At 45.8% G+C, this 23,336-nt stretch overlaps 1 protein-coding gene across 3 annotated transcripts in view; it reads right to left on the bottom strand.

The window, feature by feature from the left end:
• NSMCE2 (NSE2 (MMS21) homolog, SMC5-SMC6 complex SUMO ligase) overlaps positions 1-23,336 on the bottom strand; it is a 205,187-nt gene that overhangs the window by 92,690 nt on the left and 89,161 nt on the right. Inside the window, exon 5 of one of the 3 annotated variants that reach the window (XM_036031415.1) lies at positions 3,778-3,861. The exons of the other annotated variants lie outside the window; for them this stretch is intronic. Coding sequence (XP_035887308.1) covers positions 3,778-3,861 — 84 coding nt within the window. The remainder of the gene's footprint in view (positions 1-3,777; positions 3,862-23,336) is intronic. 3 annotated transcript variants of the gene reach the window in all.

Below are 23,336 nucleotides of genomic sequence, written 5' to 3'. Positions count from 1 at the left end.
AATTCTGGTTATTTCTAAAAATTTGTTTCTGGTTATTCATTTTACAGATTGCCCTTATTGTCACAGAGTTAAAATACTACTTTCTTGAAATATATAGTTTTAAGAATTCCCTCTATAACTATAGCTTTATATCTCCTTTTTTTTTTTAGGTATGCCTCTGGGTCATATTATGGCTGATTTTAAAAAAATCAATTTGAATCCTTGTCTTTCAACAGAATAGGGTAGTCACTGTATGGCAATGAACATCCTCAGTTTTAGTTTTACTGTACAGTACTCTGCTCTGTAGGCACTCAAGTGCCCCCGCCAGCTCTTGGCCAACTGACTGGAAAGTCAGTCACCCAACTTCTACACGAGCAAAGCTTTACTTTGAAGTTTATCTTGGTGCCAACCATAATGCAGCACCTGGGAGCCTCCCTGCACTCCCCCATCTTCCTCCTGCAGGACTGTGGGAACACTGAATGATCCCAGACCCCCATTATTATTGGGCTGTTACATGACTCTTTTTGAGGAACCACTTATCATTAGCAAATGGCTTACTACTATATTAACAGCTGTTATCTACAATTAAGTCCATACCACTTAAAAATACTCCGTACAATGTCTTCCCCTTACTGGGTTCTTTGGGTTCTTTATTCTTACTAATTACTTGTTCGGTTCTAGGATGTCTTCGTGTATATTCCTTAGGGCAAGCACAAGAGTGGCATATTTTGAAAGTCGTTCAGTGTCAAAGATAATCTTTTTGTTGCCAAGAGAAGATGTCTCCCCCGGCTGTAAAATTTGAGCAACAACCCTTTCCTCTCTAATGTTTATGATAATGAATCATTGCTTTTCCCAGATAGTGCTACCAAGTGACTAGATACAAGTTTATTCTCCTTTTGTGCATAACGTCTTCCCCCTCACCCCACCCCGCCTCATCCCCACCTGTGGATGCTTGTAGTTCATTCATTTTTGAAATGACAACTTGGTTGTAAACATACAATATGTTTTAGAGTGATTTTCATCATTATTCTTCTCTTTATTTAACAGCTTTATTGAGATATAATTCACATAGCATAGAACCTTTTCATTGTTTTTTGCTGCCCACCTGACTCCTGTTAGCTGAGGTGCTGGGGAACGTGGGGAGCTGAATATGTGAACTCAGGTCATCGCCTTGAACCAGTACAAGCCTCTCCAATACACACTGAGGCCCACCGCTGCCGCGGTGCTGCCACCCTCCCCGCTGGTGCGGCCACCCTCCCCGCTGCTCCGCTGGCTCCACCTTGGAATGTGCTTTCCAGTCTTTACCCACCCCCGCCTCTCTCCTCGGGTTCCTCCCGTGCTGGGCCCTCCTCTCCTCTCCTTCTATGTGCTCCTCCTGGGCAGCCTCATCCACTTCGCAGCTCCACCTCTCATCTGTATCAGAGGTTCAAACCACACCCCCCCCAACTGCTGTTCATAGAGCAACTCTCTCCCATCAGCAACGTCTCTCAATAGACACCGCAATTCACAACTACAAGGACACCCCGAGACCTCAGAAGGGGTATTTGTAGCCTGAAGAAGCACTTCTCCTGCCTGGGAACCTTGGGTCTGAGACACACATCTACTTCCCCTCCGGGGGGAGGCACCGTCACCCCTGAGCTGTCCGCTCCAGACGCCTGCGAGTTGTCGTCCCTAGACTTGAGGACAAAGACAGCCTGTCTAGCCTGTCACCGTACCTAACAGCCCATCTAACAGACGGCAGCACAACGAATACTCGCTGAAGAAGTAATTCGGTCAATCCAATACACACCCCCTCAACTCGCCCTCTTCCCTTCATCCAGACTGCCAGTACTTTGGTTACACTCACCACTGTATTGTTTGTCACTAGGCTTGCCACCAAAGCACCGCCAGCCTCCCGGGCCACCTCCCTGACCCCAGCCATACTCCATGCTCCAGTGGGAGCTAACTTCTCCAGCCACAGTTTTCATCATCCCTCAACCTAAGACCCGTTCAAGTAAAACTCAAATTTCTCAGCATGACACACAAGTCTATCACTCTCTAACTCCACACCCAGCGTTCCTCCCACTCGGGAGAAGGACACAGGGTTCGTGCTGAGAACTTCTCGAGGATGTGGAGCTGAACTTCACACTCACCCAGCGTGCGCCCCGCGGCACCCCGCACAGGCAGCACCGCATCCGTGCGGCCTGTCCTGTCCGGCTCCTCGGCTGGGGCACGGTCCCTGGCACGCAGTGGGCGTTCAGCGTGTGTCGGTACACGAGTGCATTTCTGACGATCACCAGTGACCGTCAGAGCAGGTCCCCTTGGAATTCCATCCGGGGACGGAAATGGGGAGCCCCGCGGGGACCCACACAGAGGACCGAGAGTGCGAGAATGTCATGACACTGCAGCCAGCATTTTACGTGTGTACACATCTTTAGGGTCATTTTCAGACCGTCTAAAGAGTCTGTCATCCTAGAAGTTTAAGGAATATGGTCGTTGGGAGTTGGTGTGGCTAGAAAGGACTCTTCTAAAGTGCACTACGGACAAAAGCAACGTGCAGACATGATGCACACGTAACACACAGACACGGACGGGCCCACAGACACACACAGGGGTGGCCTTCGTGCCGTCAACCCTCAGGGTGAACCTCTCCCCGTGAACCAAACGTCTAATGAGGGAAGTGAATGCGTTTTCCCCCTTTCTGGTAATTCCTCCCATCAGCATAAAACATACTGCATCCTACCTGGTTTGCTTTGGGAAATGCTAACTTCTGTATCATAGGAAGCTGTCACCAACCCACAGAGCTAGGACGATGACTCCGGACGTGGTAAAACACCTGACTCAGAGCATGTCGATGCTGCCCGGCCCGACCGCCGTCACTGCAGAGGCCACGGTGCGGCGTGGGTGACCTCACCCCCACGGCGACTCTGGCCGTGAGACACGGGGGTGAGAACCGGGCCCTGTCCTCCTTTTAGCACCATCCCTCCTCCAAAGGAAACGAAAGCCCAAGGATGGTGAATTTGGGCAAAAGGCCCACAGAGTTCACTGACTGGTGAGCCAGCAGCTAAATGATCAAGAGCGGTCCCTAATCGCCTACACAGCAACTCAGCCCACGTCACTGGACACCAACACTCCGCAGTAACGTGGAGGAACGGAAGCCTCGCAGACTTACTACGCACTAATGATCCAACAGTGTCTTATTTCGCTGCAAAACTCCAGTTGTGTAAATGAACAAAACTGTGATTTCTCTAAAAACAATAGTTTTTTAGGAACCAAGTTTGGGGGAGGGGAAGTCTTCTCAAGATTTTCTATTTATCTATCCTACCTGAAGTTTTGGTGAGGTTCTAATCTGCCAATAAGATATATCATTTTAAATCACAGTGACAAGTGGGGGCTGCTCAGTGTCAACTCCTGATAAGTTTATGGTGCAACTCAGCGGTCGGTTGTCCTGGCTGGAATCTGGAGTGAAAGGGGAGGAGCAGAAGACAAAGGGGGAACTGCTGACTGACAGAGTCCCAAAGAAGAGTCTGCGTATTCGATGCAACAGTTCATTTCCTAAAAATTCCAGGGTCCACTTGAGAGTTGTAGTGGGCCTTGCCCTGTTTTCTACTCTGATACCCTCTTTGGCAAGAAACTGCTGTGAGCGACTTCCTGAACTCTGGTGTTAGTGCCCTTATATTCACAGAGAAGCCAGACACGTCCTGAGAGCTTGTCCTTCATTTTCATGGCAGCGTGTGAGGCCTGAGACCCTTTCAAGAGCATCTGGGGCTGTTCTGAGGGGAGAGAGAAAGATGAGAATGGAAGAAAAAATTCTGAAACCTCGTTCATTGCCTGCTCTACTTGCTTCCTTATCCTTAATCTTGTCGCACTCACTGCGTCCTCCATCTTCCGTGGGCTTCCCTGCTGCGAGAGAGACCAGGTTAGGAAGAGGGTGGGCAGGACGCCGGGGGCGGTGCTCACAATGAGATGAGAGGCAGATGCGAAGAGAAGGCGGAGCTGGAGATGAGGCTGTGGAGGTCCTTGCAATGGGGTGTCTACAGTGTGTTTTCCATCCGCCCACACTGGTGTGATATTTGCAGATCCAAACACACAATCCTCACCAGAGGAAAGGGATCTACTGTCACTGAGATAATATTTGGCGCTCTCACACTGAGATGTGCACGTGAGTAAGATGTTGTTAACATATTACTTCTGAGAAGAAGTTATTCTCGTGAAGTGCGCAATGGAATGGAGACATGGAGCCTGACAACACAGATGGGCATCACCTGGCAAGTCCAGCAGTCCGCTCCAACAGATGCCCGCAAGGTAATGTTTACCTTGATGAGCCCTGCAGGCTCTGATACCCGACCTCATTGACTGGACCTAGGAATGCAGACTCATGCTAACAAAACTCACAAGACAATGACGTATTAAGGAAGAAAAGAAGAGAGGACTTCATTATTCACCGTGAATAACAGAGGGATCAGGCACACTGAACACCTGCACCAGCCCGAATGCGTCACCTCCTTGGGAAGGCACGTTACCAGAGGGAGGCTTGGTGCGCGCACAGAGGCAGAGCAAGTGGAGTCAATGATGCAGGATTCCAGGGCGAGAGGCAGGGGGCTCGGCTGCTCTCTGCAACCGGGCCACCCACCTGCCAGGCAGCTTGGGATGCTGAGCTCAACCTGGCAGGTGCATTGGTCAGACAGAGCCTGGTATGGCATCATGACAATTACATTAATAGCTTTTTTTTCTCTGTTTTGGAGACAGAGAAAATGCTCTTCTGATGGATTGTCTGTGTGTATGTGTTTTTAAGATGTCAATTATAACCCTCAACTGGGTTATAGTCAAATCCCACTGTCCAAAGAGTCTGTGTCTCTTAAGATCACACTGCTCTCTTGGATTTTATCCGTTAGGTGTTGATTTCTTAGTTAAATTTTCAGAGGCTATTTTCGTTTTCCTGTTTTCTGGGATCCAGAGGGGGCACTGCATGGTGGACTCCACGCTTGCCTACAGCTTCCACAAAGTGTCAGATTCAAACCAGCCTGTATTCACTGTGCCAACTTTATGCCCACTGCTGTGCCAGGACAAAATAATTCTCAAAAAATGTAACAAGAGCCTCTAAGAAAATGTTACGTCTACTGGATGTCTAGGTTCTTCTTAAGGTACATTTATTTACCCATTCCTCTCCAGTATTTACAGACCCTCTACTGTGTACCAGGATTTACAAGGTACAAGAAACAGAAAGATACACATGACACAGCCTTGTTCTCTTTTAGAGCTTACAATCTAGCAAAGGAACAAGATGTGTTGCTGCTGTTTTTTTAAAGATACTGTGCCATGTGGTACGGAGCATCGTAGCCGGGGTGCTTTTGCATCTTGGCGCAGAGACAGAAGCTGTATCTCTCTTAAGATCTGATTTTTAAAAGCATACTAAATAAAAACATTATTTAACAAAAAATTTAACAATGGTGGTATGAAGCACAAAAAAAATAAGCTCCCTCCTTGCTACTTCGCCATCCCTTTTCTACCTCTCAAGGTTGCCCTCAGTGATTTGTGAATACTCTTCCAGACCTCTTTCCCTATACATATGACACACACACACACACACACACACACACAGAGTTCTGCATTCCCCAACATACACACACTTATACATAAATTTATATATCACATCAACATGTAAAACTTACATATTACACATCCCGTTGTATATTACACACATACAGAGGCCCACGTACAGCAGACACATGTGTGGGGTGACAGTGTGTGTACACACACATATGCACATACAGTCTCGTAACTTGTCCTTTCAGTGTCAACTCCTTGTTGTAAATTACAACATGTGTACAGACGAGTGTGCAAACTAAATACACTCAGTTTAGAAAATAAGTTAGCCTGGAGAGCTACCCCTGGGTCAACAAACAGGGGATTCTGAGTACCCCAGAAACTCTTTGCATGCACTCATCCTCTCCAAGACCTTTATTCTCTATGTTATGTTAATCATCCCTTGACTTTCCGTCGGGTCTTACCACCTATGAGACAGGCAAAGTTCAAACTGGCCTGAAACACCCTCTCTGAGCCTCCCTGTACTCTCCCTTTTCCTCAGACTTTGGCCTGTAATTCCTTACCCTTCCAGCCCTTTGTTGTTATGAGGCCGTCTTCTTAAACATATTCGACAGTGTCATTTATTTTCAGCAAAAGGATTGTTCAAAGGACCTAATCGGCCACATGGACAGCCACAGAAATCTGTGCCACTTCTCAATTCCTCCCTTGTGCTGCACTTATGTGTGTAAATGCAGATTCCTATCCACTAGATCCTAACTCCTTCGGGGTTATGAGAGTCAGGCATCTCGCTTTCCTGCAGCACAAATATGAAGTATGTGAAATATGCAGCAAATGCGGAAAGTGTAAAGAATAAGTGGGTGAAAAAGAGCCTGACTATGTAAGTACTGCCCTTGGAGAGTTTCCATCTTCTTTTTGTGAAGGAAGATAAGATGCATATGCATACAATAATTTGACATGAAACCATTTGAGGAATAGAGATGTTTAAATGAAATTCCTTATAGTCACTGAAAAAATTTCCAAGATACACTGTCGAGTTAACAAAGTTGCAGGATGGTGTCTGTGTATAAAATGTACACCTACATTTACCTCCCGTGTCTGTAAACAGGTGTGTCCACATATATGTGCCCATGAACATTCTCGTTTATGCACAGAAACAGAACTCTAAAGACACACAACAGTGGGTCCTTCCATGGACCAGGACTGGCACGCTGGATGTTATCTTTTCACTTTCAAATATCCTCTATAATATTTTTACATGAAGCAATGTTACTTGTACAGTTAGGGGGAAACCTCAAATTTTATTCAAGGTAAAGGTATCTGATGAAGGAAATCAAGAAGGCAAAATAGACAGGAAGACGAATTACAGGGGCAGGCTTCTTCGAAAAGGGAGGACTTGAAACCCGCACCGTAGGACTGGGAGAGTTTAAATGAGAGGGCCGGGTGGGGATGGGCGGGTGAGAGTTTTGTTCTGAGTAGACACTAGAGAGGAAATGAGGATGGTGGCCGAGGAGGACCATAAGGAAGTTCTCCTGACTAAGGCTAATGCCAGCTGACACTGGGAGATATGATTAAATGGACAAAGCAGAGACACAGTGTAAAATACGAACATTACCAATATTAAGAGCTTATGATCAGTCTGACGGGAAATAGAGGTCATCCTAGGTTACTGTATGAGGTCATGATATAAAATCGTATTCACCTCAAGGAATAATTTGTGCAGAAGGAGAGGTCAAACATGAAAAATCCCTGGTAATTTGTAAAGTGCTAGATCAATAATTACAGGTTTTATTAAGTTATTATATTAAAGTTACATTTTAGGGAGATTATTTTGGTATTCTTGTACAAAATGCATCACAGGAGAAGACGGCCTCAGAGCAAGATTTCCTTAGCAACGTCACACACTTGAAAGGGCGACACCGGTTTCCACAACCTGGAAAGTGCAGGCGACCGCCTGCCTCGCAGGGTTCTCGTGGGGGTTAACTGCACGGAGGCTGCCGTGGTCGGGGTGCCGTGGTCCCAATGCCACGGCCGGAATCAGCAGGTGCGTTCCTTTTCCGCTGCGATCGCGGTCTGGGGCACACTGACAAGGACCAGCACTGGTGTCCTGACCATGCGAATGGAAAAGCTGACACCCAGAAATTTTTCTAAATAAATACACAGTAAAGATCTATGTGTTAAATGCAGGGATTGAATGAAAAAAGAAGGGCGATTTCTAGGCTGGCAGCAGGGCAGACCTGTGGAATGGCCCAAGGCCCAAGGTGTGCGATCCACGCTCCGGAGTCATGACCCCCGACCACGCGAGTTCCGCCCCCTCCATCCCTCTGTAGCTCCCGGCCCACTGCCTCCCCACCTGGGGTTGGGGCAATCTCCTTGTGCTAGTACAAATATGGCTTGAAATATTTAAAAATAAAAGTGCATTTATACTCATTTTATTTGGGAAAAAGTGTTGTCAGGAATGCATAAAAACCTTAAAACAATTAAAACATGCAAAGTTCCCGACCATGTAACGGGTGCAGTGGGCAAAACTCAGCAATACCTTGTTAAAAAATAAAAAATTCCCCATCTGACTTTACTGAAGAAAACTTCTACATAAGTAAAATATCTGACAGAATTAAACATCCTTAGGGTTTCAAATTATTGTATTTGTATTATATAAAGGCCCAAATCATGAACATATGAAAACCAAGAGAAACAAGAAAAGTTAATCGCGTTTACTGTGTTTCAGAAATTCTTTCCTCCTCAGTGGATTCTGGCTCCTGAGTTACATGCTACAACCCTGGACTACCGCCGTAAAGCTGCTTATTACAACTTCACAGCATTCCAAACGTCTCAGCTGCACACTCTGTGTTGCCTAGCTAGAGGCGAAAAGCTTCAGGGTTATTACATGATAGAAAATAAAAACTTACAAAGCTTAAAAGCGATCTGTCATGCTTCAGATTTCTTTTCTGTAAGGTCGCATTTCTGCAGAAGATGACAGAGAATGGCAATTGTGTAACTAAGCTTCCAGAACTAGTTACAGCTCTGGAATGCGACGACTGTTTCGCAATGCAGTGGGGTCACCGTCATATGAAAATCTTGGGAAATACCGCATCTCGGTTACCTGCTAGTTCCTGTGGGAGTGTAACTCATTCACACAACACTACAATGGTACTTTAAACTACTAGTCTACATTTCTTTGTACTTATGATTGTATTTGAAAAGAATGTTAAGGATACTTATACATACTTCAAAAGGTAAAAACAGGGAGGGGGGACACTGGGGAGGGAAGGAGGAGGAGGAGGAGAAGGAAAAAGGAGATACGCCTTCAAGTAATATGGGAAGGGGCAGGTAGCGAGGACACGGTGAAGGGGACTGGCTGTGACTTGCTGTTTGTTGAAGGTGGGCGTGAGTACACACAAGGCCATCTTCCACTGGCCCTAGTTTGTATGCTGAAATGTCCATAATAAACTGTTTTTAAAAAGGCACATACCTAGTTTTTCAGGCTTGTCTCCTAACTCAGTACCTAAAAAGGGACATCTCAGTACTATTAATAGTGGTGCGATAAATATGCCATCTTCAGAACACTGAATTACGGTTTCCAGAGTTCCTGGGGTGCATGTGCCCAACGGCAATAACAAAACCCTGACCGACAAGAATCCATGCACAGAGCGCTTCCACATCCATTACCTCAACTGATCTTCCCAGAAACACCGTGGGATACTGGCTGGCATTCTAATTTATGAAAAGGAAGTATGAAACCCAGAGAAATGAAGCGACTTTCATTTCATTTTCATTCCACAAACGAACTGAATATATAGTAGGTGTCATTCAGTTCTGACCTTGGTATTAGGAATTAAGAGACAAAATCAATTCCTTCTTTCAAGAGGTGTGTAGTCTAGTAGAAGTTTATGAATTAATTACACGGTGTGATCTCATGTTACAATGAAGTGTTTTTCAAAACAGTTTTAACCATGACCTGCAGTAAGAAATATATTTTACATTACTACCCAATATATACAAAAATATGTTTAAGTGAAACAAACGTTTCATGAAACAATTCTCTTCCTATGCATCATGCACACCGTGGTATTTTCTTTCTTTTTAAATAAATACTGATTTTTAGAGACAGGAAGGGAGAGAGGGGAGACATACACACACACACACACACACCCTGATTTGTTGTTTTACTTATTCATGCATTCATTGGTTGATTCTTGTAGGTGCCCTGACCAGGGAATCAAACCCTCAACCTTGGCCTATCAAGATGACACTCTAACCAACTGAGCTACCTGGCCACAGTACACTGTGGTATTTTTCTAATGTACCCTATTCAGTAATCTTTTCATTTTTAATAAAATGCTGGTGACAACCTCTAACAATGATTTCATTATTCACTAGTGGGTTGCAACCTACATTGTGCAAAAGTACTATGATGAGTACGGTCAGAGTTTTATCATGCAGAGTTCACAGAAGAAAACACAAACCCTGCTCCAGGGAACAAGACAGGCTTTAAAGAGGCTGGCCTCCGAGTACATTTCAATGTTAAAGTGGCAGAACTAGGGCAGAGGTCTTACAACGATTCTCTAATCACTTTCCTCTTGCAATAGCTGATCTGTTGCACGCTGGCCAAATACAAACCAGCAATAGACTGTGAACTCACTGATAAGCTATGAAAACAAGTTGTTTTCTTGAAGGGATGTCAGCAATCATTCATTCACATGTACTAATCCGCATTATGTGGCAGGGCACTTCCTATCGGCTCATCCTGCTACTACCTGTAAAACAACTATAAACATCCTGAGACTATAAAGTTTATTGTTCTATGACTCACAGTCCTAAATATTTGTCCTCTGGAATAAAGGCTTAGAAAGCAAGAAAACAGGATAATGTGTTAGATGTGAAATTAGATTTGTAATTTTTATTAACCATCAACCCACACTGTGATTTTTGTTCAACCCTCTATCTCGACAGTTTGCTGTCCGTCCAGGGCAGTTGCACCGGCTCTGTGCAGACTCAGTGAGGGGAAGAAGGAGCACAGGCAGGGGACTCCAGGAGCACTACGGGCTCATGCTGCTGCCCCCTGCTGTCTAGAAAGACAGGGGACCGACGGGTAAGAGAGCCGTGGGCTAGATTTTGCTTTGCCATTTCCTTCATCAGGAAGGCTTCCATTTTCAGGTACTTGTTTTGAGAATCCACTTTGCCCAGTTTCACCAAAGACTCATTTTGTGAAGTTGTCCTAGTCTGGTAAGGTATGTGTGCCTTTTATCCATTAAGCAGTAAGAAATAATATGTGTTTTTCCACATCGGCATGTGATCAGCTTACCATAGCACTGCTATTCATTGGGTATTCAATAAATATGCATTGAGGGTACTGATACTGACACTGAATGGAAAATATACAAAAGGAAGAAAGTTAGTTGGACTTTACCAGATTTGGAGGAACTACAGCTGTTTCCCATCCCTACTTTCCCAAAGGGAAATATGCTCTGAATATCAATGATAAAAGATTTTGTTGGCTGCAGGTTGAAAAAAATAGTAATCTTATTTAAAATCAAACCAAGCTGAACCAACCCCAAACACCAACTAGTGTCTGTACCTTTAATCATATAATTGTAGGGTCTTATTACACTGAAAATTTACTGGGCTAAGTTTGATAAGTATTAATCTAGTAACAAAGGATTGGCCAGAACGAAATGAGAAGTACATTTTTGAGAAAGTTACTAAAAAGCATAAGCCATTTATGAAGACATTCTGGCTCTTTGGATGAATCTCTGTTTGGAAGACAAGTTTAGGTGTGATACCTTTGAATATTCTAAACGAATCTGAGTAAGTCAATAAACTACAATCCACCAGGTCTTCAAAAAGATCTTCCTGTTTTAGACTACACAAAAGATCTGTTTTAAGAACACTCACTCTTTAATTTAGACCACCATGAATAACATTTCCAAAAATTTGTAAATATTTAGTTGAAAAGCAAATGATAAAACAGTAAAACAATCAAGAATAGATATGAGTTGCCCTGGCTGTCATAGCTCAGTGGATTGAGCGTGGGCTGCAAACCAAAGTGTCATAGGTTCGATTCCCAGTCAGGGTACATGCCTGGGTTGCAGGCCATAACCCCCAGCAACCGCACATTGATGTGGGTGTGTGTGTGTGTCTCTCTCTCTTCCCCCCTCCCCTCTCTAAAAATAAATAAATAAAATATAAAAAAAAAGAATAGATATGAGCTAAAAATAATATAAAACAGACTCCTTTTTAATTCACAATTATACAGAAAGAGGAGATGGGAAAAAAGACACTGAACTCTATTTGGAGGACAAAGCTGAATTCCACCAGAACGTAAGCCTGGTATCGTTTTCCTTCCATAACCCTGAACGCTCACTTGAGGTTTTGCATGAGGCATCTTCAAACAACTGCAGTCCTGTAAGCATCTCGGAATCAGTTACGTCTAAAGCCAACCTCTAATTCGCATCTACCCTTTCCTCCTGCCAGCCTCCCAAACACTCGTTCTTCTGAATTCCAGTGACCTCCAAAACGGATATGCACAAGAAAATCCACTCGGAAGGGGGTTAAAATATTAACATTTTTGTGCTGGGTACATGCTCAATTTTAGCTAATAGGGGTTTTTGTTGTGATTTTTTTTTCAAGTTAGGACTACAAACCCACTTTGGGCTTCCTCACTGTCTTCGGACCATTAGTCTAGTGCTAAGAGCTTAAATTCTCCCAGTCTCTTCCACCGCCTTCCCTCTGCGAGTCCGCCAGCAGCGCGGTGGCTCCGCCGCCCCGTGCCTTGCCCGGACTGTGGCAGGAGTCTTCTACCTGTCTCACTCCTTGCAGTATCTTTTTCCAACGCATCCTTCACTCTGCCAGCAGAAGTGTCTTCACTAGTCAGACATCACTTACCCAAAAAGCAGCACTACCTACAAAATTACCCAGACACCTTCAAGTAGTTTTCAGGGCTTTCTATGCTTTTAGCTCAACCTAGGAAAGCATGGGGGCGGCGAGGCATGAACTTTAGGCCTAGGCTGGAGTTTGACAAGCTTTGTGACTCTGGCGGGAATTGCTTAGGCTTTCTGAGCTTTTCTTTCTACCTTTGAGTGATGAAATTAATCGCTCACAAAACTGTTATAGGAATCAAATGAGACTGTCTATGAGAAGGAACCTGGCTCAGAGCCAGGCACACGAGAATTGACCAGCAAGTGTTTGACCCCTTCCTGCTCTGCTCCAGATGCCCTCCTTGGCCTCACTCGCCTTACACCGCCGGCCCTACCGTGATCCTGGCCCAGGGCACACCACCCACTCTGGAACGCTCGCTCTCTCAAATGTGACATGCATTCTCACCTCTTCGTGGCTCTGATCATACTACACCCTCGGCCTCACATGCACTTCGCTGCCTCCTCCAGGCGAAACTGCAACCATGCCCCAGGGCCGGGCCCAAGTGTCAGCTCTTCCCGGAAGTCCTCCCTCTACCCACTGACCAGAATGAACCACTTTTGCTTTGTGTGCTCCCTGCACACAGCCTGCAGCTCCATTTTAGGGTTTATTTCTTGTGTTATAATATTACTGTATTTATATTAAATACATAATTAGGTTTACATATATGTTACCTGCATGAATTATAAGTGTCTTGAAGGCAGAAAGCATGCTTTTCTTCTTGCTATTCCCAGCAATTAACAACTTGTACTGGAAGGGATTTAACGTCTGCTGATTGAATAAATAAATGTATCAAAACATTTTCAAACGAAGTAAATTTTTACCAGAAAAAAACACCACTTATATTTCCACATTTGAAGTAACTTTTAGGAAAAAAAAAACTCCTACCTGAAAAATATACCATTATTTAATATTTATAATACAAAAATTAAAAATAACAAAGAAATGAATGAACACTGGTACATTTTGATACTTCAGACTGAGTACATACAACAAAATATTATCTTTAACCTATTAAACTGATTTTAAAAACTTATAATATCAATTCTATCCACTAATAGAATACCAATGAGTAAATACTTGTAGAGAATAGACATCATTCAAAACTGAGAATTAATGCTTTAGTTTAGAAAAAAATATTAAGAAGTGCTTTTCCTTAATCACGAAGAAGGCAGAGTGGGCAAACATCTGACTCGCGATCTGGCAGGGAGCAAAGCGCCTGCCCTGGAGGCTCGGGAAGGACGCGGCGGCGGGCATTCCGCTCAACCGCAGGTCAGTTTCGTGACTTGTTCCCTCCGAGCCACTCTCCCCGCCAATCAGGGAAAACCCCGCCCCTTTCTCATGGTCCGTCCACCTGCAGAACTGATGGAGCCGCCATTTATGAGATGGCTATGACCACGTACATCTAGGACCCCGCCCGCAGGCCTTCTCCTGCCTCCTGCCTCCTGTCTCGTGGATCTGGGGACTGTCCACCCGAGGGGGACACAGACGGGGATGAGTGCGGAGGTCCTTCTGACCTGAAGGGAACCTGGAGAGTCCGGGTAAGCTTGTTGTGCAGTAAAGGCGGATGCTACGACTGCCACGGGGTGGCCGCAGGTGTTCCAGACTGTGCCAGCCACGGCCGCGAGTGCGGCACTCACCGGGGGGCCCTCTGCAAAGGAGGACAGGGCCGCCAAAGGAAAACGATGCAGAGTGAAGATGACAGGGGGAGAGAACAAGCTCTGAAGGGCAGTGCCATGGAAGGGGCAGCAAAAAAAGGAAGCTAAGGGAGAAAGCAGAAATGACCAGATTGCCACACAGGGAGGAGTAAGGGGGACAGGGAAAGTTGTTTCTTCCTCCCTTTTGTCTTCCTCCCCAAATTTTCTGCCCCGTTTGTGCTTATTCCCCGATTTTCTCTCTTGTCCACCCCTCCCAAAACCATTTTTATTCACCAATGTCACTCCCACTGGCTCTCCGACAATCCTTCCTTGGGAGGCGGGAAGTGGAAACCTGGGGAAGCCTTCATCTGGAGTAGCCTGCAAGGCTCGGACTGGCTCGCCAACCGCCCCTCCCCGGGCCCCCAGGCATCAGGTATGAGATGGAGAACTGATCCCGGCTGCAGACACGAGGGGGCACGGAGCGGAGGGAGCAGCTGTTCACCTCTCTGCTTTCTGTTCCTGGCCATCCCGTGTCCTCACTTGCACTGTCTTCGGTTACAAAGGATGCACTGTCTTCGGTTACAAACGACCCACGCGGAGGTCCCATGATGGGAATTTACCAGCTGATAACTGTATGGTCACCTTCCCTTTCTGGCGAGTTTATGAAACGTTATTTTAAAATGTCAAGATTGGACATGTTTAAAAGAAAGTCCACACAAAGACGGAGCCACGAGAATACTGAGTCAACAACAGCTGTGAGGTCCCCAGGGTGGGGAGGCGTCTGTCTCCACAGAGCATCCCAGCGCGCCGGTTTAATGCACCACGGAAAGCCCGAGACTCAACGCTTGCTCTCAGTTTCCTTGAAGGAAACTGTGCATTCTCCTTTACAAACAAATGCAATGGCCGTACCGAATCAAAAGTGTAAATAATTACTCAGTGTTACATCTGTGGGTGCTAAGCGAGGGCAACTTCAGAGACCCAACAACCCACCCTGAGTCAACAGAAACAAGTCTATTGATTAATTCGTCTTTTGCACACCACCACTTGAAGAGTAATAACAGGGGACCAGAAAGTGCACCCGTCCCCGGAGCGTGCTACGTGACACCCCGCCAGGCAGGATGAGAATCCGGCCACAACTGCCCCAAGCTGTGCTGCCTAAAGCGAAAACTAAAACGTCCTCGAAGACCACTCTGTTTGGCGAACAAGTAGCATTTGTTCTCGTGTTCAGAGAAAACACTTTCCTGTAAAAATAGATCAAGAAATAAACAGGAAGCACCTTGCTCAATAAATGCGCCCCAAGGCACGATATGAACCGAATGAAGTTGTGAGGACCCCCCCCCCCCCCCCCCCCCCCGGGAGAGCGTCCCTGCTCCCTGGACCTTTGGTCCTTGCTTCTAAGGGCAACGGCCAAGCTGACCACTGCACGTCTCCCGCCTGGAGCTCCCTCACACCTGGACGGAGCCCCGAGAGAAGCGAGACCTGCAGGGCGGGCAGACTCTGGGCAGCGGGGCTGGCTGTCGGAAAGGAACGGCTGGGCCTGAGGTGGGTGGAGTGCGAAGGGCGGAAAGAGGTGGTGGAGCGCGGAGCAGCCCCGGGGTGAAAGAGGGCAGCCGCCTTCAGTGGAAGGGGTGCGCTGGGCCGGTTCCAGGCCCCATCCTCTCACCGGGTCCTCCGCAGGGCGGAGCGAGCCCACGGTGGCCTGTGGGGTAACTGTGACAACAGGAAGCCCTCGGACCCGGCGCAGTGTGGGGGTGAGCAGGGGCAGCCTGAGAAGGATGTGCTGAAGACGGTGTAAATCACTCTCAGCAGCAGCCCACGGCAGAAGACACTTTGTTTTAGCAACACGGAGTTTAGCAAAGGTACATCCAAAAAATCACTCATAAAAAAAAAAAGAAATCAAGTGCCCCACAAAAGAGATCCCAGTTACTGGGGTGCTGACGTTCCATCTTCTCCTCCTTCTAAGAGTTCTTTCTTTAGCCTCAACGAAGCCAGTCAACAGGAGGCAGTTTACGTAATGGTTAAGGGCACGGGTTCCGCAGCCAGGTTTCCTGGGTTTGAATCATGATTATAAAGTTAGGCCGGTTGCTCAACCTCGGTGAGCCTCAATGTGCTCCTTTGTGAGGTGGGGAAGACTCCGCCAGCCGCCTCACGGCACCTCCACGGACTGGGGCACAGGGAGCACTCAGAGAAGGTCGGCAGCTGCTACGGGTTTAAAAAAGTGCTACCACTGCAAGATCATGACATCCTTGTGCCTAGACTTTTTTTTAAAAAGCGTATGATTAATGTCTTTAATAATCTGCACATCTGCCTGAGTTAAGAACGTTATTTCTTGAAGGCTTATTAGCATTTCTGCCTCAAGTATTTCAGTTCCAGGCATATAATAAGAGCTCAATAAATGTCTGAAAGGAAAAGAACAAAGCTTGCAAACCCAATAAGGTGAGCAGTTGTAATATTTATCCTATAAACAAAGTCAGATTTCACGAGCTTTTACTGAATGCCCACTTTAGGCTAGGCCCTGCATGAAGACTCCGGTATCTTAACACATTTCTGTGGACTGAACACAGCCACGTACCTACAGCAACCCAGCAGCTGCTGGGCCAGGCCGAAGCTCTTTTAGGCCAGCCCCGGGTTTACAGCCTGAACAGGGTTGGTTAACAATCTCACTGAGTAAATTTTTAGGCCAGACAAATAGCTCATTCATATGCCGCTGCCACTAGCAGTGAGGGTCCTCCTGACCACAGCAGAGGGGATGCTACGGCCGGACTGGCCTTCTCTCCCCTTGGTCCAGGGCAGGGCGGCAGTGCCCTCTGGGATATAAAAAGCACCTTGGGGATGTTTTTAGCACCTACACAGCCCAAGTCAGAAAGCCCAACTTTAAAGGATCTTTTTTAACCACAGAATAAGGAACTATGTATTACATTCAAGATTTGGCTGCAAGTCAATTTCCAAATGTTAGTTCTTCATGAAATCATCATACATCTCAGGGAAAATTCAAACCTATCTCAGCTCTTTTACTTTTTACTTTATTGGCAGGAAAATTCCAAGCCAGAGTAAATGAATAAGTAGATTTCAGTCTTCTGAAAGAACTTTGGGTGTGGCTGAGATAGCTAACTTTGAAAACTTAGCAACACAGGATATATTATGAGTAAGTTCTTTCTTTTTTTTTTAAATAATGATGCTAACTCACCAGATCCTTCTGAAAGAGTCCTTTTATTAATTTCAATGAAGTCAAGTAGAGAACAAGTTGTAATATGAAACACAATTTATGCAACTATGTTGAAATTCTCTGCCAGAGTTACATCTTCTAATGTAAGAATTTAATGGTAAAACAATTTCAAAATAATAACAAGCATTGGGTTTAGGTTCACTTTGGTTTTTAGGCTGTCACAGAAAACTCCTTTTTTACAAATCACTGAAGTCCTAAGGAAAAATGATAGTGCCTTTAAATAAGTTTTTTAAAAACTCATGTTCCCGACAGCTTATAATAAAAGAGCTGAAACCAAGCCTCCACTGAAATTATATTGTTAGGCAACTCCAAGAACTAAACACAAAAACATGTTAAAATAAAGATTGCAACATCAAGGGAAAACCATGCTCATATATGCAGCTTGAGACTCGCAGCCATGTCTGCCCCCAGCCCAGAGGAGACCAGCGGGTTCTGCAGAGGTTTTTCCTCCAGTCGGCCGCACGCTGCTCACTCCCTCCGCAGCCCCACAGGCTGCTGGGGGTAAAGCATGCAGTTAGCTGAGGGGGCCGATAAGAAATCCCGTGGGTGGGTCTGGTCGCCTTTCAAAACCAAGGAACTTCTCACTCTATAACCTTTACTAACAAGAGAGAAGTTTGTAAGTCATGCAGCCAGCTTAACTACAAGGCAGGCTGTGTTGCATGCCCCACGTTAAAAAAAGAGAAGAAAGAAAAAGAAAGAGCTTTCTGAATGGCACGGTTCCTCTTGTCAGGTTGTGTCAGAAAATTAATGAATTCCACTTGGTAGTGTTACTAGGCTCATTCCGACAATGGTTTTCAGGCCACATGATGTTTCCGATCAGAAAAGCCCAAGCCTCTAAAAGAAAATCTCCATGACATTTTATTAATTCTTTATAAAATAAAGTAAGTCTTGGAACCACAGGAGAATTCTGAGAATCTGGCTTTTTCAGAAAGCCCAAGAAAAATACTTCAGTTTCACCATTCTCAAATTCATTTGACTTTGAAACAAAATAAACATATTACTCTATTTAATATCATTGCACAAGCGAATTCACAAGAATGAAATGTGTTCAGAGTTCCTAGAAAAAATGTAGCAATACAGGCTGCCAACTTGTTCAATGTCAAGCTCTAGGCAGGGTAGCAACACCAGCAGTAAATGACTCAGAGTGAGTCACACTTAAGCTATTTTTGCTTTTAAAGTACTGCCAGGCACTGTGTTAATATTCAACCCAGAGTAAATTTAGCCCAACGCGAAAACAAGTGTTTCCATGGTTGCCTCTTCCTGGTGTTTATGGTATATACGTAGCCATTAGGCACAGGAAGCCAGCCAGATAAATTAAGTAGAAATGCTCATCCTTCATTTATATCCAGGCCTTGGAACACTGGAAACACGATATGCAGTTTTTGGCTGTTCTTCCGCCTCCTTCCGTCTATCTGCCCCTCTAGATCCAAAAAACGAATGTTACAGCATATACTATTAATGATTCATTTAAAAGTGTGTACCATTAAAGTGCCTCCAGTGGACTGCTATTCACGGATTTTATGTGGCTCTGTATTAAAAGTCACAGCCACTCACATTTCTCTGATTGGGCAGCCACAGGGGACTAAAATGCTCAAGAATTTGCAAAAACAGCAGCAAATGTGCACTGCTGATACCAAATGGAATCCTTCTACAGTCTCACGTGCAACGAATGACCGGTCTGGGAATGTGGTAATGTGAACACTCAGAATGTGTTCAAAAATACTGGTTATGGAAGACGAATGGAGAGAATCATACAGATTTGAAAAAAATCTCAATTTTTCAGAATGTGCTATTCAGATTGCAAAAGCACATGGAGTTCTTACCTTTGAGTAGCACGTTAAATTCAAAATAGATGCTAGGACTGCTCCCCCAAAAAAGTCCGCCTGCCAGTTTACAGCCACTACCACCCTCAGCATTATCTATCCAATCTGCACTGCTGTTGTTACACACAGTGGTCAGGTACGCTGTGCAGTAAAAAAAAAAACCCACTAAAGCCAGCTATCCCAGTACTGGTTTTCCATGTAGGATACATGCGCCTCAGAGAATACGCCAAATCTTAGCAGTTCTACTGATAATTGACTCTTACGGAAAACAGCTAGGTTTTGCCACTAACGTACTACTGTACGTACTGACACTAGGGAGAGCGTGTAAAGACGCACCAACACAATGCTGGGAGGCGTGTGCCCCTGGGGGTTGGACTGGTCGAGGGGAGCTCCAAGGAGCGGCCTCCCGGAGGGCCGCAGCCTTCTCCGCACGTTCCATCCCAGCACCGCGTGTTTTCGCGTCTCAGTGGCCACTGGCGCAAAGGCAGTCAAGTGGAAAAGGCTAGGTCAGCAAGCAACTGGAGAAGACAGAGAAACGGTAACCTGAGTGCGGCAGCGAGACGGGGAGAGAGCTCGGAGTCCCTCGGCGTAGCTGTGAGGGCAAAGCTGGGCCCACGGGCGGCCGCGCAGACCAGCCCGACAGAACGAGCCATGCTCTGACACACACTGGCCGGGTGTCGAGATCCCCGGACCACCCGGACTCCCTGAACATGTTAATGGAGGTCCAAAAGCGACAGTATTTTCGGTGAGCTGGGCAGGCCCACCACAGGTGCAGTGACAGAACGGGGCCATCTTCCACAGCACATGGCCCCCACGGAACAAGTGTGAAAGGGGTGCCCCGGGGTGCAAAAGGTGAGGACTCCTAAAATAGTCTTTCACTTGCTTCAATGGAATCTCTAACTCCGTGGAAAGAATCTAGCACATGCGGTAGGTGTTTAATAAATCTCTGTGGAATGAATGGAAGGAATACATTACTTGTATACCCACCAAACATCTTATCTGAAACCCACGCAGTCTAAAGCTCTGCATTTGTTATCTGTACGTTAACTATATAGGTAATTTTCAGGATCTGAAAGCCTGAGGGACTATAAATAATTTATAAGAATTTTCTTGCTTTATGACTCCTTTGACTACTGATTTCACTAATGCTACTAATACCATAGTTCAGGGATCTTGGTTATCTTGACCTGAAAGTTGCAGATTAGAGGAGCATAAACAGTGAACCTTCACAGAAGGAACATATTAAAATCTAAGCAGAAGTGAAGATGGGGAGGGATGAATTGTTAAAGCGTGAGATTTCTCTAAGGCCCCGAAACTGCCCTGTACATGATCACGGTGGACACATGCCATTACGTCGGGGCCCGAGCTCCCACCACTCAGCTTCCTTTCCTGCCTGCCGGCTCTGACCTCATCTCTCCATCGTTCACAGGAGCCCTAATCCTGGAGGCCGGATTCCGGATTCCCTCGTTCCCACGGCACTGGGTGCTCTAACTACTTCCCAGCCCGTCCACCTCGCTCTGACCTATGACTTGTCTTGACCTCACTGTTTGTGTATGCTCGGGCTGGAAGGGACTGGCCTGGCTGCTGACCCTTGGTACTCTAAACCTTGATACAGTTCCCTAATTCTGTCTACCAACCTTGTATTTGTCTTGCCGTACGGCCCAGCCCAGACTAATAGTAATGACACACAAAGAGAACGTGGGGAAATGGCATAGGCACAAAATCGTAATATCCAAAAACATTTCTTAAAACTAGAAATAAAAGTTTATTATTCAATGTGTGATGATTCTCTATAAGGCTCCCAGGAGCAGAATTTTATTCTACCTTCTAACTTCCTACCTCACTTCCACATTCACGGGGTGTCCGAAATATAAAACACAAGAGTTGATTTGGAAGCGGGAGGAGAAGAGGGGAAGCACTAGTGCCTTATACAGACTTTACTATTTATGACACGAAATCACCCCCTGAACATGCTTATTTACTAAAATACCAGGGAGCGGCCGAGGCCCGTGAATGACATGGGCGTTCCAGTCACAGTTCAGAATGGCTAACCCTTCGGCCAAGTGAGAGTGCAATTAAGAGCACGACTAGTTTCCTGTTCTCTGTTAAGAGGGAGATAACCCTGCGAAGACTAACAAGGCGTTTTCCTACGGCCTGACTCATCCTGCCTTAGCGGCCTCCAAGGGAAAGCCACAGGGCAGGGGACGGAAGCTTAGAAAGAAACAAGAACACAAATGTTCAAGATTTCTTCTTTATAAAGGGCATCTATTTTTTTTCAAAGGAAGTTTTTTTTCTTCCCTTGTCTCCTTTTAGAAAAGGCAATTGAACTATGATCCTTTGGTATCATTTACTGCTAAATGCAATTTTTAGATCAGAAAATATTACTGCACAGTGACTTATCTGATTTTCTCAACAGATCGGAGAATGTTCTTCACATTAAGTCTATGACATGAAGTGAACGGGACACGGCCTCTGCCCATCTGCCTGCCTGCCCCGAGCGCCTGAATTAGCAGGTGGACTAGAAGAAGGCACCTTTCCCCCAGGGACACCAGGCACAACACACCCTGGGTGATTAGAACACAGGCCAGCACTTAGTCCCCCCGTGCCTCCGCAGCCTGGTGCTGGGTGTGGTGTGTGAGACACTGTGTGACGGTGTAGTGTGTAAGAAACACTGGTGTAGTGTGTGAGACACTGTGTGACGGTGTAGTGTGTAAGAAACACTGGGTGTAGTGTGTGAGACACTGTGTGACGGTGCACAGCAGACCTCTCGTAGCCCGCAGCTGGAAATAAGTCATTGTAATAAAGGCACCGTTCAGATTCCGGGAGGCAGTACTGTCCACCCCACGATGTCACTTCACCTAACCAACCACCCATCCCAAATTTGCAAACTAAGATGTCAAAATAATTCTTCTGTTGGCAATGCCTTTCAGTGGTTTGATACCGAACCACTTACCTGAATCCTGCTCCCTCCCTCCAACTTCAGCGTGATTAACCACCTCACCGCCCGCTGGACTCCTCTCACCCTGCTGTCTGGGGAGGTACACATAATCACCTGGCTGTGAGCGAGGCCTCCCTGCACAGCTCAGCCGGGTCCCTGAGCTGCTTCATTACCCAAGACTGACCTCTTTTATGAGATTATGCCTGCCTGGCTCGGCCAGCTCTGCAGAGCGCACCCAGAAAGGCTCCATCTAGGGCTGTTAGGGAACAAGTCACAGAATCTCACTGGTATCTTCAAGTGAGTTTGTGTTAGCATCTCTAATAAGGTAAGTGTCTGTCAGTGGGCTAGAGCATCACAAACTAGAACTTTTCTTTAAAGTGAAGGAATATAAAGTCAATGAAAATAGCAGATCATTCAAAGAGCTGATCAGGTAAGGGAGACAGACAGAAATATTCCAAAGGTAACAAGCTACGTAAAACAGAGTAAGAGTGGCTTGCCTGGGATGTGCAAATGGCAAAGGCCAAAAGGTTTAACAGCACCTGCATTGACCAGTGTGTAGAAACAGGCTCTCCTGTACCTTCTTGATAGGAGTTTAAATGAATATAATCTTTATGGAGAGCGATTTGTCCTCCACGATACAATTTAAAAATTCACATATGCTTTGACACAGCAATTTCACCATCACTTATCTTACAGATATAGGTCCACCTGTGTGGAATTTTGCATGTGTAAGAATATTTATTGCAGCAGTGTCGATAACAAAGAACAAAGAACGATAAAAAGAATGAGGAAGCACTACATGTACTAATAAAAAAGAGCATCCAAAATCTATTAAATGAAAAAGGAAAGTAGAACAGTGGGCTTAATATGCCACTGTCCAAACACACACACCCCTGTGCATGCATGCGCACGTGCGCGCACACACACACACACACACACACACACACACATTTCGACCAACATACATAGGCCACCAGCTGCAGTTAACTGCCTCCACGGAGGCAAAGACCTTACTTTCATCCCATAGTCTTTCATACTTTGTGAATTTTACACTACACAGATATACCATGTACTCAGAAAGATCTGTTTGCTCTTTCTACCTCTACGCTCCAGAAAGGAAGAGACCATCTCGTGCAGGCGTGGCTCACAGAGGCTTCCCACCGGGGGCCCTCTGAGCGAAATCAGCCGGGGGACGGGCTGGTGAGGAGGACAGGCACAAGAGGAACCCAGCTTTGTCCGCAAAGACAAGGGGGGTCAGAAGGAGAGACTAACATTATGCAGACACCGAATGCTGC

Source organism: Phyllostomus discolor, chromosome 7 (genome assembly GCF_004126475.2).
Source record: "Phyllostomus discolor isolate MPI-MPIP mPhyDis1 chromosome 7, mPhyDis1.pri.v3, whole genome shotgun sequence".
Classification (NCBI taxonomy): domain Eukaryota; kingdom Metazoa; phylum Chordata; class Mammalia; order Chiroptera; family Phyllostomidae; genus Phyllostomus; species Phyllostomus discolor.
The sequence above is the reverse complement of the archived record's forward strand: the minus strand, read 5'-3'. Positions and strand labels throughout refer to the sequence as shown.